A 12,929-nucleotide genomic window follows, 5' to 3' on the forward strand; every position below is an offset into this window, starting at 1 on the left:
CATATGTGCAAATGGCTTGCATTGTTTCGCACAATACCTTGTGTGCATTTTTGTGCACAGCGTTCAAACCATATGTGCCATAAATGACACTGTCTCAGGCATCATGTTACCCGTGTACGAATAAAAAGAAACAAATACATGACTGCATACAAATGGTTTATTCTGCGGTAATATCGCAAGCTCGTTTATTTGCTAGGCCATTGGCACTTGCACCACCACTATGCACTGCTCTACTGCATCAGCACAATAGCTGACGTTGATTTGCTGTGAAAGGAAACGATAACAGTGCGTCTATTTAAACATTCTGATGAATTGGCGCTCGAGAGATGGTTTTCATCGACTTTTCATCAGTTTCAGCTTTTTGGAATTTCTATCGCTATCGTCATCAAGTTGCTAATTTGGCGGGAAAAGCTTCACATAGCATGCAATTTACCCGCGCTTTTGTGCAGTGCAGGCAAATCTCGACTAGTTTCTGCATTGTTGAACGTATTTTCCCGGCCTACTGCGACAGCCTTAAGCTTGGGCACCACCAAGCCAGTAATTTGTTAAAGCGGTCGATTCAGTGCAGTAGGTACGCATTTTCCACGATGCCTGGTGAATGTTCGACGCTGAAGTTCGTCAAGCTCACAGAGCACGCTCGCGCGCCGACGAGGGGATCAGCCGCTGCTGCCGGCTTCGATTTGTACAGGTGACGGAATCGGGGCTTCACCTTCCGGGTGTTTGAAAATACAATGCACTGCGTTTGCGTAGCGGCGGATGTCGTGGCAGTATGCCAAACACCTGATTAGTAGCAGCTTCACTCTCTATTGTTCTTTGCTGGAATATTGATAAGCACTATCAGCCCTTGCGTGCTCGCTAGTGTCCCTAGATGCACTTGCTGATAACATGCAAACAAAGACTTCTCTTTTCTTGGATCCATTCTTGTTTTTGTCGCACACCGCTTCTTCCTTTCCATGTCGTCGATTTACATGGCCGGTCCGTTCTATAAAAACGATCCTTAGATCATAGATTGTATACCCGTGTATGTGAAACGGATAAACAAAAAGCGGATTATAGCGATTTTTGCAATTTTATAGCGATTTCATAGCGATTTGCTGGTTTCAACAACCTCAAAGCACGTACTGTGTTCCCTAGACGCAAGGAACACCGGTTAACTCGCTCATTCATAATATGATGAATGGCGACTGTAACCTGTCTGAAACAAATCAGGCCTACAGTGCCCACACCTCCTATATCGAACCACGTTCGAACTGTATAAATGACTACTCATTTCGTATCACTTTGACGACGCGAGAAACATCTTTTTAGAGGGCGTGGGTAATTGTCTCAATTTGTGTCAGTGTCCCAAGTGCTCACAAGTGCTTTGGATCCATTTTGCAGTGCATACGATTACCAGGTGCCTGCCGGTGGCCGCTGCGTTTGCCTTACCGACCTGCAAGTTGCAGTTCCTGAAGGTTGCTATGGACGTGTCGCTCCTCGCTCGGGCCTGGCTTCCAAGCACGGAATCGATGTGGGCGGTCAGTTCATTCTTTTACGTTAGCTAATCGACAAATCTCTCTTGTTCATGATCACGTTCTAGACCGCCTTAGATCAGGCGCAACTAGCAGTGAATCATGAAAATGTGTAAAGCTGGCTGCATTACTTTTTGGTCGCAACGGTATTGAATATGCTGAAAAACAGAAATGGAGTGTGTGTGTGTAAAGGGGGGGGGGGGGGGGTTGGTTGGGCTTCTTAGCGTTACGACAAATGTAGCTCTTCGACCAGATGTGTGAAGTCTTAAAGCCATAAACTGTTGTATAAATTCGCGTGAGGTCGAGCTCTGTTGATGTGTCTGCTTTATGATTTGGCAGACTCTTTCCCGATTTTTTATTTGTATATCCATGCTACTTCTTTGCTTTCATAATGTTATAAAAAGTGAATTAATGGGGTTTTGCCGCATTTTATTTGCTGTTGGACAGTAGTGCAGAACCTAGCATGATTGCCATTACGCATTATGATTCCATGGAAGCACGGACGTTGCATTGTTCAGGAAGCATAGCTCATATTGTAGGACGAGCATTAATTGATTGGATGTATCTATTGCCCTTGGCGCAGCTGGCGTAGTGGACGCAGACTACCGGGGCAATCTGGGAGTACTGCTTTTCAACTTTGGCAGCACTGACTTCACAGGTAAGCAAGTGAGGTGTTAGCCGTACTAATGAAACGCTACTCTGAAACACCGATTAAGTTTAAAGCTGATTAGTGATCCTTCTTATAGCCTTGTTGTCTTTAATTTTTGTCATAGATTGGTTATAAGAAGAGAAAAAAAAAGGCCAAAAAGATTGCGGTTTTGGATTTTACACTGACACCTCAGCACCCAAATATCAGTGCGATGTCACAGACTTCCCTTTGCCTTTTTTTTTCTTCACATTTTGACCATGTTCACTCTAGAAATTTACCCAAAATTCTCTGTTGTTTCTCCTGTTTTTATAGAACACACTGTGATGTTTTTTATAGAAACACATGTTCAAAAACTGTGACATTGCAGTGATTTGGTGGAGGAACTTTAATGTGCCATTGTCACCCATGTTTTCTTTCATTTATGGATATCTCTTGTGCTGGTGCCATTCTCGCAGCAATGAAAATGATTATTGAAGCTACTCTTTGTATTGGACTGCCTGTGCCTGCAATTATCTGTAAACGCATGTGTCAATGTGTTAGCCTTTCGAGTGGCTTTAGGAAGGCTACTATGTGTTATGTACTGCGTGTTTGTTGTTATGACAAAGTTGGTGCAACTTAATTCTCGCAATCACAACCAAAAATGTTGAATTGTTTCTTTTTCTCACAACTGCGACAGATGGTCATTGCATGATAAAAAGATGTTTTTTGTTCGGCATGGTTCTCTTTGTTTTCGTAGTTTCCCGAGGGGATCGCATTGCGCAATTCATTTGCGAGCGCATCACATACCCTGAGCTCGTCGAGTGTAAGGTAAGTTGACCTTTTGTATGCCCTAATAGGAAAGAGCAAGGGGGGAGTGATTCTCCTGCAATGGCACGGGTTTCGCAAGGCAACATAGTTGCGAATTTTGTGTATGGAAATACAAGAAGCTATTTAGAGAAGTTTTGTTAACGTGTAGCCTTCCCCGAGTTCTCATTAAAACCTCACGTGAGATGCATTGGCTAATGTGCTCGTTTGAGTGTACGAGCAGCATCTGAAGTTTTTCTAGGTCTGTTCTTGGTAGTATACAGTAAGTTTCCGCCTTAGTGTTGTGCATCTTAGAATAAGTGCTGAGTCATGGTGCTCCAAAATGCATCAACGCGCACGAACTACTTCCAAGCACTCCCTCCATGTGCCGCCAAATGCGAGTCTAGAATGAGACGTCTAATGCCTGTCGCTTTGCACAGGTAGACGGAGAAATGAATTCGTTCAGATGTCATCTGTGACATTCTATACAGGGAAAAGATACACTGAGTGAGCACTGAAATATTCCAGTAGCAGCGAGCACCCAATGCAAGCGTAGCAATGTGAATCAGTTACAAGGTAAAAAATATGGTCTTACTGCGTGCTTGAATCTTGATGCTCTCTGATGGAAAAGGTTGTACAAAAGCATGGATTGCCACTTCAGTGCCCTTGCTCATCCAACGCACTTGTTAAAGTGTATGTATGAGGAGTCTTCAGTCTATGGTGGCAGTTGTTTTGTTGGTGAACAGTACACATATATGAAATGTGCTCAAGTGGCATCTGGTACTGTCGAATCTGAAGTGAATTTTATGCACATAACAGGCAGTGAAATTCAGTTGCGGGTAGCACTTGAATTTTTTCCCAAAACGCAGCCTTATCGTAGTGCACGCTGCATCGCGATAAGTGCGTCACCAGGTGTAAAAACGTTTCCGGCTCATAGTCAAAAGCAAAATGAAGTTTTACTCTTCAGTCGAACCACTCCATTCAGTCTTTATCACGAGTGTGCTTGCTATATGAAAGCCGATGTGCGGTGTTGAAGAGGGCGAGATAAGACATAGGCGCCGTCCAGGCACCAGTGAGAAGGGAGCTTTTGGCTTTTCACAGCCGATATCTATTTGCAAATAATAAACACCGTAGGTGTAGATTGCCTTTCAGCAATGTTTTTCTTTTGTTGCTGTATCCCCCTCTTCCACTTTTCGTAAACAAGCTGTTAAAAAATGTCAAATACAGTAATGTTTCTCACTTTTTACTTATTTTTTTTCCTCGAAGACAGCCTGCATTTAATGGTCAGTGGAGTGGGTACTATGCTGAGGAACCTTTTCTTTTTTATTTTCTTGGCACAGCACGAAGGTGCGAGCTGTGTGCAGGGAAGCTTATATGCAGGAAAATACAGTACTGGTTTCATAATTGATCCTCGTTATCATGGCTACGCAAGATTTCAGCTGTTTGTCAGTTGCTGCTCCATCGACTTAGGAGTACTGTATGCGGTGTGATGCATATTACATAGGCCCATGCACGTATGCACTTGTCAATTTTGGGTACGTTTCAGGCACCCCCCCAAGTAATGTGGGTGTATTCAGCTAATGCGGGTGTCTAATTCGTACTGCTTGAAATTGCTTTGTTTCCAGACTGGTAGTTTTTATTGTCACTTTTCTTTAGCTATTCACCAAATTTCTCTGGATTTTCTCCGATGTCAGCTGCAGTGTTTTTAAAAGCATGAACATTCGTTTTTTGCATTAGTCTGGTGCTGCAATTCACAACATTCCTTTCTGCCGCACGGCACCCTTTCAGTTGATAGCCAGCATGTGTGTTGTCTACTTGTGTCCTCCTGTGTTCGTTCTTGCATGCCCCCCCCCCCCCCCCCACTTCTTTGTAATGTACACATACCATCTAGCCCAACTTTCAGTGTTTACCTTCACGTTAATGGTTGCCGCATCAGCTACAATGCCTTAACGAAGGAAATATTTTCTTTTAATTTATCGTAGGTTAAGTTAGTTCAGTATTGTATTGTAGATGCGAGTCACATTTATGCTTATTTTGGGACTTCTCGCTGTTTCACATGTTAAATGTTGTGCGTCATTAAAATTGACTTTTTATATATCTGAAATCTAGTTACGGTAGGTTTAACTGTCAAGGCATTGCTTATCTCCTTTTCTAGCTGTAATCTTGAATAACAGGAGCATAATTGTTAGAATTCACAAATGTATGGTCAGGTTGGGAACTTAATGAGTAGCAATGCAGAGTAAAACCTACTTGATACCTTTTTAACCGATATTTTTAAAAAATATACGCAATGATCAATCATATCTGACCCTAGAAATCCGCTCCCAAGCTCCTGTTATTGCTACAGTGCCTCTCCTATTCAGCAGTATTCCTGCTCCTCAAGCTGCTTCGAAAGGCTCCCTTGTTTCTGGCACTTTCGGTGTGAACATTTTAGGTTGGTTAGTTTTTGGGGTTTCACATTCCGAGGCAACTAATGCAATGAGAGATGATCTAGAGGAGGGCTCTGGATAACTTCAACCACTCGAAGTTCTTATTAATATACACTGAATGGCACACTGCACCGGCCTCCAGCATTTCACCTCCATTGAATTGCAACCCCCGCAGCTGGCGTCTTAACTGGATCTTTCGAGTCAGCAGCTCAGCCCTGTAACCGCTGAGCCACACCTGCTGTGCTACCCCGTTCCTCGTCCACCTCCTACCTTTTCAGTTGTATTGCCAAGAATAGAGTTCATGTTGCTTCTGCTCCTGGTGTGGCAGATAATTTAGTTTGGAAGCAGTGCCCTTGCTTCACACCGCCTGCTGTCCAGTCTGAAAGTTGAGTGGCATCTTGCCATGCTGCTTGATATTGTTGAGAACAATTTTCAGCTGTGCTGTTGGTGGTAGCTTGCCGTTCACGTGCTGCTACTCCCCGAGCTTGTACAGAGGTCGTCAAATTGTCTTTCTTGTTGTTCAGCCGCTACACAGGAACACCAGGCATTTTCTGCGCTATCTCGCTGCTGCTCACGAATGCAGCTCCACATCAAAAGTGCTGCACATCACTTTGCTTTTTTCTTCCAGAGCTTGGACGAGACTGAGCGAGGAGAAGGTGGCTTTGGCTCAACGGGATTGCGAGGCTGATTTTTCGAGGGTCATTGAGGCACCAAAGAATGGTAGTACCACCAGTACACTTCGGAGTCATGAGACTCTTTTGCACGTCGCATTGCTTGTCAGATCACGATTGATTGTGGTCGACATGCACCACCAGAGTTCTGTACACTCCATCATGGACAACTAAGGACCACTTCATTGTCAAATTGTACATATGAGTAGTGACAGCCTGTTTTTCTTTAACATATAAAGATCCCAGTGTGTGTGCCAACATGTCGTTTGGCATTGGATCTTTCATCGTGCATGACCTGGTAATGCAACGTTTCGAAAAGCACAGAGCCTGAAATGAGTTGATGTGAAAACAAAAGGTGTTTACATCACACGACTTCTCTATTAAAAGAAAAACGAACTAATTTTAGAAGCAGCATTCTGGGTGTTTGTTATTGAATAAAGGGATTACCTGTGGCATCGCCACCACTGAAAACTAAATTTTTTGGCAGATGGGATGATGGCATGTGAAAGAAATTATTCAGAGAAAATTTCCGTACAATATATAGTGAAAGGCAGAAAGCGTAGTGGCACATAAACTTTTAACCTTAAGAACCCGTTATTTCAATGCTGTTTAATTCAGGGAATCACGTAATTAAAAGGCATTCTCTGGCCCCAACCAGCATATACATTGTTCAATGGCATCAAACATTTGTTATTTCGGCCGTGTTTGGCTGGAAGTTGGTTAATTCAGCCGATCTTCAGATCATGATCATACTGTATTTTCTTTTGGAATTTAACATCATGCTTATTGAACCAACATTGAATTCTTTGCAGATTTTTTGGCTGTACGTTGTGGCCATTTCTCAAGGAATCTCACAGAAGTGTTCCTGAATGGCATTTGTGACCATTCGACTGGGCATTTGAAGAAGGTGGAGCAGTATTTCTTTTGTTGCATTTAAAAGCCCTGTCGAATTTTACATGATAAAATAAACGGATGTTACACAAATGATGTCGAGCTTTGCCTTTGCACCTCGAGGTTTTTATTTGGCTAGATCCTGAAGGCTGAAGCATACCAGTACAAAAATGCAAGGATTAGAGAAGCAGATGGGGCAGTGCTTCACTTGCAATGGTATGTTTCATTGAAGACAGTAAGTACAAAGTTTTGAATGTAATAATTAAGAGCAAGAGTTTCTTACATAAAACTATTCCGCTTTCAAAGAAATCTGAGAAACTCCTTGGACTTTATTACTTACTTCCATTGATGGTGTACGAGAAGAGACCAATGAAAAACCCATCCTAACTTTTTGGTGGCCATTGCAATATGTAGGTTGACGATTACTGGCCATTTTGTTCAGACAGTGTCCGTATTGAGCCATATAACAGGAATGCCACCGCATACATGCAATGTTCTGCAACAAGGTCGATTTGGAAGACCAAAATGGTGTTTCCACTTGGGCCTAACTTTTGCAGCTGAATGCTATGTGCACTCCTAGAGCCCTAGGGAAACCTTTTACCGTTCTTAAACAAAATTTGAAGGGACCCGACTGTGTTTACCTAGAAGGATGCGAGATGTAGCACACCTATGCTTGTTAAAGGCACTTTAAAGAGAAACAATGACTTGGTTTTAATAGACAAACTTCTCTGAGAATTCTAATGACATACGTTTCACTATCTCGTAAATGCATTATTGGTGGAGAAAATAAATCGTAAGTTCAATATTAGCAAAAAAAAATAGTTTCATTTTTAAATTTTGCACCAAAACTTCTGCATGTGAAGCAAAAAATTTCAAACTGTATTTTCGAAATTTTTGTGGCATTGGCTCGAAATTTTCTGAAGCTGCGTCTGCCAAGTCTATGGCACTCACAGGTTACAGTGTACTTCATATTTATCGATTGGAAGCTATGCAAGTTCCTGCAGTTGCCTTCGAAATTTCTTGCATCATGGCATTTGGCGAGTCCCAAGGTGGCATCACCACCAGCAATTTACCTTCGCTCGTTTTCTCACTAAGCGTCATGTTGCGGTAAAAGTGGTGTTTTTGGGATTGTGAAATTGTACTTTACTAATATGCGAAAAATCGTTCTGCTGTAAAGCAACTAAAAATAGGTTGACTTGTGCTATGGGCCACGATTGATGGCTATTCAGTGGAGTAAGGCTTCACCAGTTTTGAAATTCAAGGTGGCAGCATAGTAACAGCTCAGATTGGTATTTGTATAATATGCAGTTATGCATCGTTTTTCACACGGTTGAAAAATATTGGTGCTGGCCCAAGCGTTTCAGAATGGCCCTTCCGGAAAAAATAATGTCAAGCTTGCTTCTGTTGTTCCTTTAGCAAAGTTGTGAAGCCTTTCTCAATGAAGCTATTGTGCATTACCGATATTTTAAGACTGCGGTGGCGAGAGAATTTCCATTTCAGAAGGATTCTACAGTACTCAGTCCCTAGTTGATCAAGGCACATCCTTATCTAAGCGTCACAGTAGCAAAGATTGTAACTGCTAAAAAATGACTGAGCATGCGATGTGCAACACTATGACCTCTGCATGTCAAAGAACAGAGTGAATGTTCGTTTAAAATGTATAGAAAGGCCAAACATGAGTCCATAGTTCAGTCAGAATTAGCCAGCTTGAAATCTATTAGCCAAGAATATTAAACAGTAGGAGGAGCGCAAATTTTCTGTGCAACGATGCTTGTTGACCAAGCATAAAAACACGCAAGCTTAAAAGTACTGATAAGTTGTACAAGAGAAAACACTGTGTTAGCAGTGGTGTTAGTTAAACAAGTACTTATAATGTACGGCTAGGAGTGCAACTTATTCAATTCAAAGATAGTGTGCCTTTCTTCGAGCATTTGGTGCCATTAACTCTCATGCCCTTGCCAACTGCATTTAGCCACTACGACCTTTCAAGGTGCTTTCAGTGTTCTCTCATATTGCTAACAACTGTACAAAAAAAACTCTTGGAAGTGGCAGCTGCTGGGAACCCCGTAATATTCATGATATTAATATACAAACAAGGCCTACGGAATATAAAAAAGCTTGCTCAAAAGTCATCTTACATCACAAGTTCTAACGTCGATCGCAATGCCTACTTTTTGCAAAATATTTTTTTAGCAAGTACGTGAAACAATACATTTTGGACAAGGAAACGCTCTCTAGCTCCATTTAGAAAAGGTAATAGGGATGGCTTTTCTTGAAAGACTTGTACCAGCACTTTTTAAGGCTGTGCCCTACAGGGGCCTGTGATCCAAATTTTCTTTCAAAACTCTCTTGGCCCACTGAAATGGGTCACTAACTGAAAACTTCTACGGACACGAGTTTCAGAGCAGTATGGAAAAAATGAATGTACTTCATAACGACCAATTTAGTTGCTAAAAATGTTTGACTACTCTGCACGTTAAGGCAAGTAATGGACGAACAGATTAATGCCAAAAGTTGAAGCTCTCTTTGTTTAACACATGCCTTGGCAGCTATCAAGAATTGTTAGCGAAGAGCTGGGCTTGCCAACTCTGTGTCGCACAAAAGCATTGGGATGTCTGACCATTTCACGTGGTCAGGCACTTGTCAAAGGGGGACGGCACATCGATGCAAGTATTGTCTGCAAATCTTGGAAGCTTTACCTTTTTGTCAGGAACACTATACAATTACAGCGTATGGCCTCACCATCTCAAAAATAGTGCGTTGCTTCAACTTGACCCCCCCCCGATTTCCATCACTAAATGACATTTTTCTATCTGGGATCATGCCTAAAGGGAAAAACAGTGTTTTAGTTGTAATAATAATACCTGGACTTTTACATACAAAAACCACACGATCATGAGAGACGCCCTAGTTGAACCACCTGGTGTTCTTTAACGTGTACCGATTATGCACTGTACATGACCTGTAGCATTTCACGACGACCAGGATTACACCCATAACCTTCGGGTCAACAGCCGAGCACCATAACCACAGCAGTGTTTAGTTGTGTAAATAGACTAGTGGAAGCCGTTAGGCTTCGTAAGGACATGCATGCCCATGTTGCAAGTTATACTGTCTGCAACTGTAGCTTACACTAATTGCAAAGAGATGCTTTGATACTTGGCACCTTTACGAAAATGCATTGTTTCGGTTAGTTTATGCACTGGCACACGAAAAATAGAAGTACTACATGCTGATAATGGGAACAGCTATGCATTTACACTGAAGTCGGTATCTATCGAAACAGGTACTAGGCAGAGCTGAAAAATGCAAGTTCTTAACCAATTTGACAGAGGCAAGATATATCAGCCATGCGCTTGTACTTAGGTGCATGAAAGGAAACCTGCAGAGTTCTGCGTAGGAGAACTTTTCACTAAATCGCCTCTCGAAAACCTCAATGAACAAGTCCCAAATGCAAGACATGTCTGTGCATCAAAACTGCAAAACAGCACTGCATATTTCATTGGGCGGCAGGGTGAGTGAAAGGGTTACTGTTTAAAGCTAGAGCAGAAAAATTAAACCAGAACAAGTCAACTTGCAAAGTTGTATAGTCAGCAAATTTACACGGAAACAATTGCAGGCTTCTACTGCGCTTTAAAGTGCTCAAAATGTGTATAAAACGCTGCAATGTTGAGGATATTCCAGACTATTAGCACTACAGCAAGTGTAAAAAAAAAAGGTGGCAACTAGTTGAGCAAAGCCTGGGTTACAAATGCTTTAACCTTTAACGAACATGTGTAGCCTTGAAGCCTACAGGCAAAACGACAACATATTTCTGAAGAACATGAGCACAGAATTGGCTGTTTGAGGGCTTGTGAAGTAAACCGGTACAATAGACGAGATGATAGACACATGCACAAGAGGACCAGCGCCAGTCCTGAGCACGTAACTTTCGTACTGGTTAACTTTGCAAAATGTCGCGCCAACTTGCCCAGAAAAGCACGCTTGGAAGACAAAACAACACGCTGACCACAATAAAAACAATCGTCTCGATATGGCCGGACTGCTCACGCACTTATTTTTAACTTGCGATCAAGGCTCCCACACGGGGGCTGGAACGGCTTGCTTTTATCGTGGTCAGCATGTTTTAATTGTCTTAATATCCTTCCTGACCAGAAGGATTTCCACCCAACTATCTATCTCATTGAGGGTGTTTGTAGCTTGCTGGAATCTAAAAGCATTTTTCTACAACTGAGCGTGATCAATCAAATACCGTGACGGTAATGCTTCGTATTACTAGAAAGCACACAGGCCTGTCCGTGTGAACTTGCTAGGTGCACTCTCTTGCACTGCATCAACTAAAGCAGAGAAACGGCCAATTTACTGGGCAGACAAAAATGAATGTTATATCTAATATTACCCTCTTTTAAAACAACCCTCATAGTAGTAAACAATTAAGTGGAACAGTGGCAGGCAAAGCTTTTTCACAAAGCAGTCGAAGCCACTTCTCTTATTGTGGGACAACAGCAGCTGTTGGCCGGGCGAAACTTTTCCAATTATTTCGACAGCTTCGGAAAAAAAAAACAACATTTATTTTCACTTCCTTGTACTCCAAATGCCGCGGTCAAATCTAGTTTAAATGTCGCTGGGCTGCCTAATACCATGCCTGGAAGCAATGCGATCAGGAGCAGCATAGTTAGCAGGGTTCCTACGCTCCATGCGCGTCTGCCGCTGCTGATACAAAGACAAAATGCATCCGCTGCCAGGAGAACATTCAAAAAACGAATGTTTTTAATAAATACACACACTTAAATAAACCTGAACAGAAAAAAAAACAAACATTTACAACAAGGTGCTAAGTTCAAGCGACAACTTCAGCTTGGCAAAGTCATTACACGAGTCCATAATTAATGCCTCACAAATTGCACTAACTTGATTTGCCAGTAAGGCATTATGTAGTAAAGGTTGAAAAATTGGCAAAGTTCTTCTTTTATAATATTCCTAGCGTAACCACCAGCCGGGTGCAATACAATGTACGTGGTTTATCACCTGAAACGCCAACGTACTGTTCAGGCAGGCACATTAAAGGACTTCGGTTAAAAAGAATGGGTGCTTGGCTTGAATAGAAAATACGCAGGCAAGAGTGTCTAAATACACAAAAACACACAGCAGGCAGTCACTTAACAAAAATGGGACAATGCACGGGGCTTTCACTTGGCCAACAATTTTTTTTCCTCGTAGTAATGGGCGAGTAGTAATGCGATACATGGAATATCGAGCGAATGAATAGAAAACTTTGCACTTCTAATCAACTGAATTTTGTTGCAACCCTGCAACGAATGCAGAGCAAAAGGCTGTATCGCTTAGGAGTCTCAGCAAAGTGGCATGTGCAAATCCCATTAGCAAAATGTCCGATGACCACAAACGCAGACCTCTTGGAAAGTTCCCAGATCTATCTCACACATACGCAAGCACATGCGCACGCACACACACACACGCACACACACACACCCTTACTATGACTACAGCCTTTGCCAGATGGCCACACACAAGAACTAGATTAGAAGCCAAGGAGTTTGAACAGCTCAGCAATCACTTCTGCGTGTGCGAGTAGGGAACAACTCAAAGAGCGTGAAATGTGGAATGATATCTGATCCTTAGATTAAGTGTAACACGTTTCCTTGACCAGATCACTGCAAGCTGCGGCGATGTGCTTGCAAGTTGGAAACCAGGCAGGCTGCCACTTGTCCACGCTAATCCGCAGTGTGCAAAGTTATCACGCATGCTACAAAGTTCTACACTCTCGCCCGACACGGCTAGACTGCCACATACGTAGTTTTACATGCACAGTACAACAGTGGCAACGGCGCACAAATGCAGAAAAAAACAAACTAAAAGCAGCAGCTCCAAGCCATTATGTGCCCATTGAATCTCTAAATGGTTGTTCATCAGAGTCATTTTCCCGGGGCGAGAGGAGCCACCACACCTTCTGTTCATAGCTGAGCTGCAACATCTG

At 42.4% G+C, this 12,929-nt stretch overlaps 1 protein-coding gene across 1 annotated transcript; it reads left to right on the top strand.

The window, feature by feature from the left end:
* Positions 1-377: 377 nt before the first annotated feature.
* Positions 378-7,030, top strand: dUTPase (Deoxyuridine triphosphatase). Its single transcript, XM_037423047.2, has 6 exons — positions 378-688; positions 1,381-1,517; positions 2,095-2,169; positions 2,897-2,967; positions 6,001-6,092; positions 6,856-7,030. Exons 1-5 carry the CDS (start codon positions 423-425, stop codon positions 6,058-6,060), a joined length of 609 nt encoding a protein of 202 aa, XP_037278944.2. The 5' UTR covers positions 378-422; the 3' UTR covers positions 6,061-6,092; positions 6,856-7,030.
* The last annotated feature ends 5,899 nt before the right edge of the window (positions 7,031-12,929 follow it).

This window comes from Rhipicephalus microplus, chromosome 4, assembly GCF_043290135.1.
Source record: "Rhipicephalus microplus isolate Deutch F79 chromosome 4, USDA_Rmic, whole genome shotgun sequence".
NCBI lineage: Eukaryota > Metazoa > Arthropoda > Arachnida > Ixodida > Ixodidae > Rhipicephalus > Rhipicephalus microplus.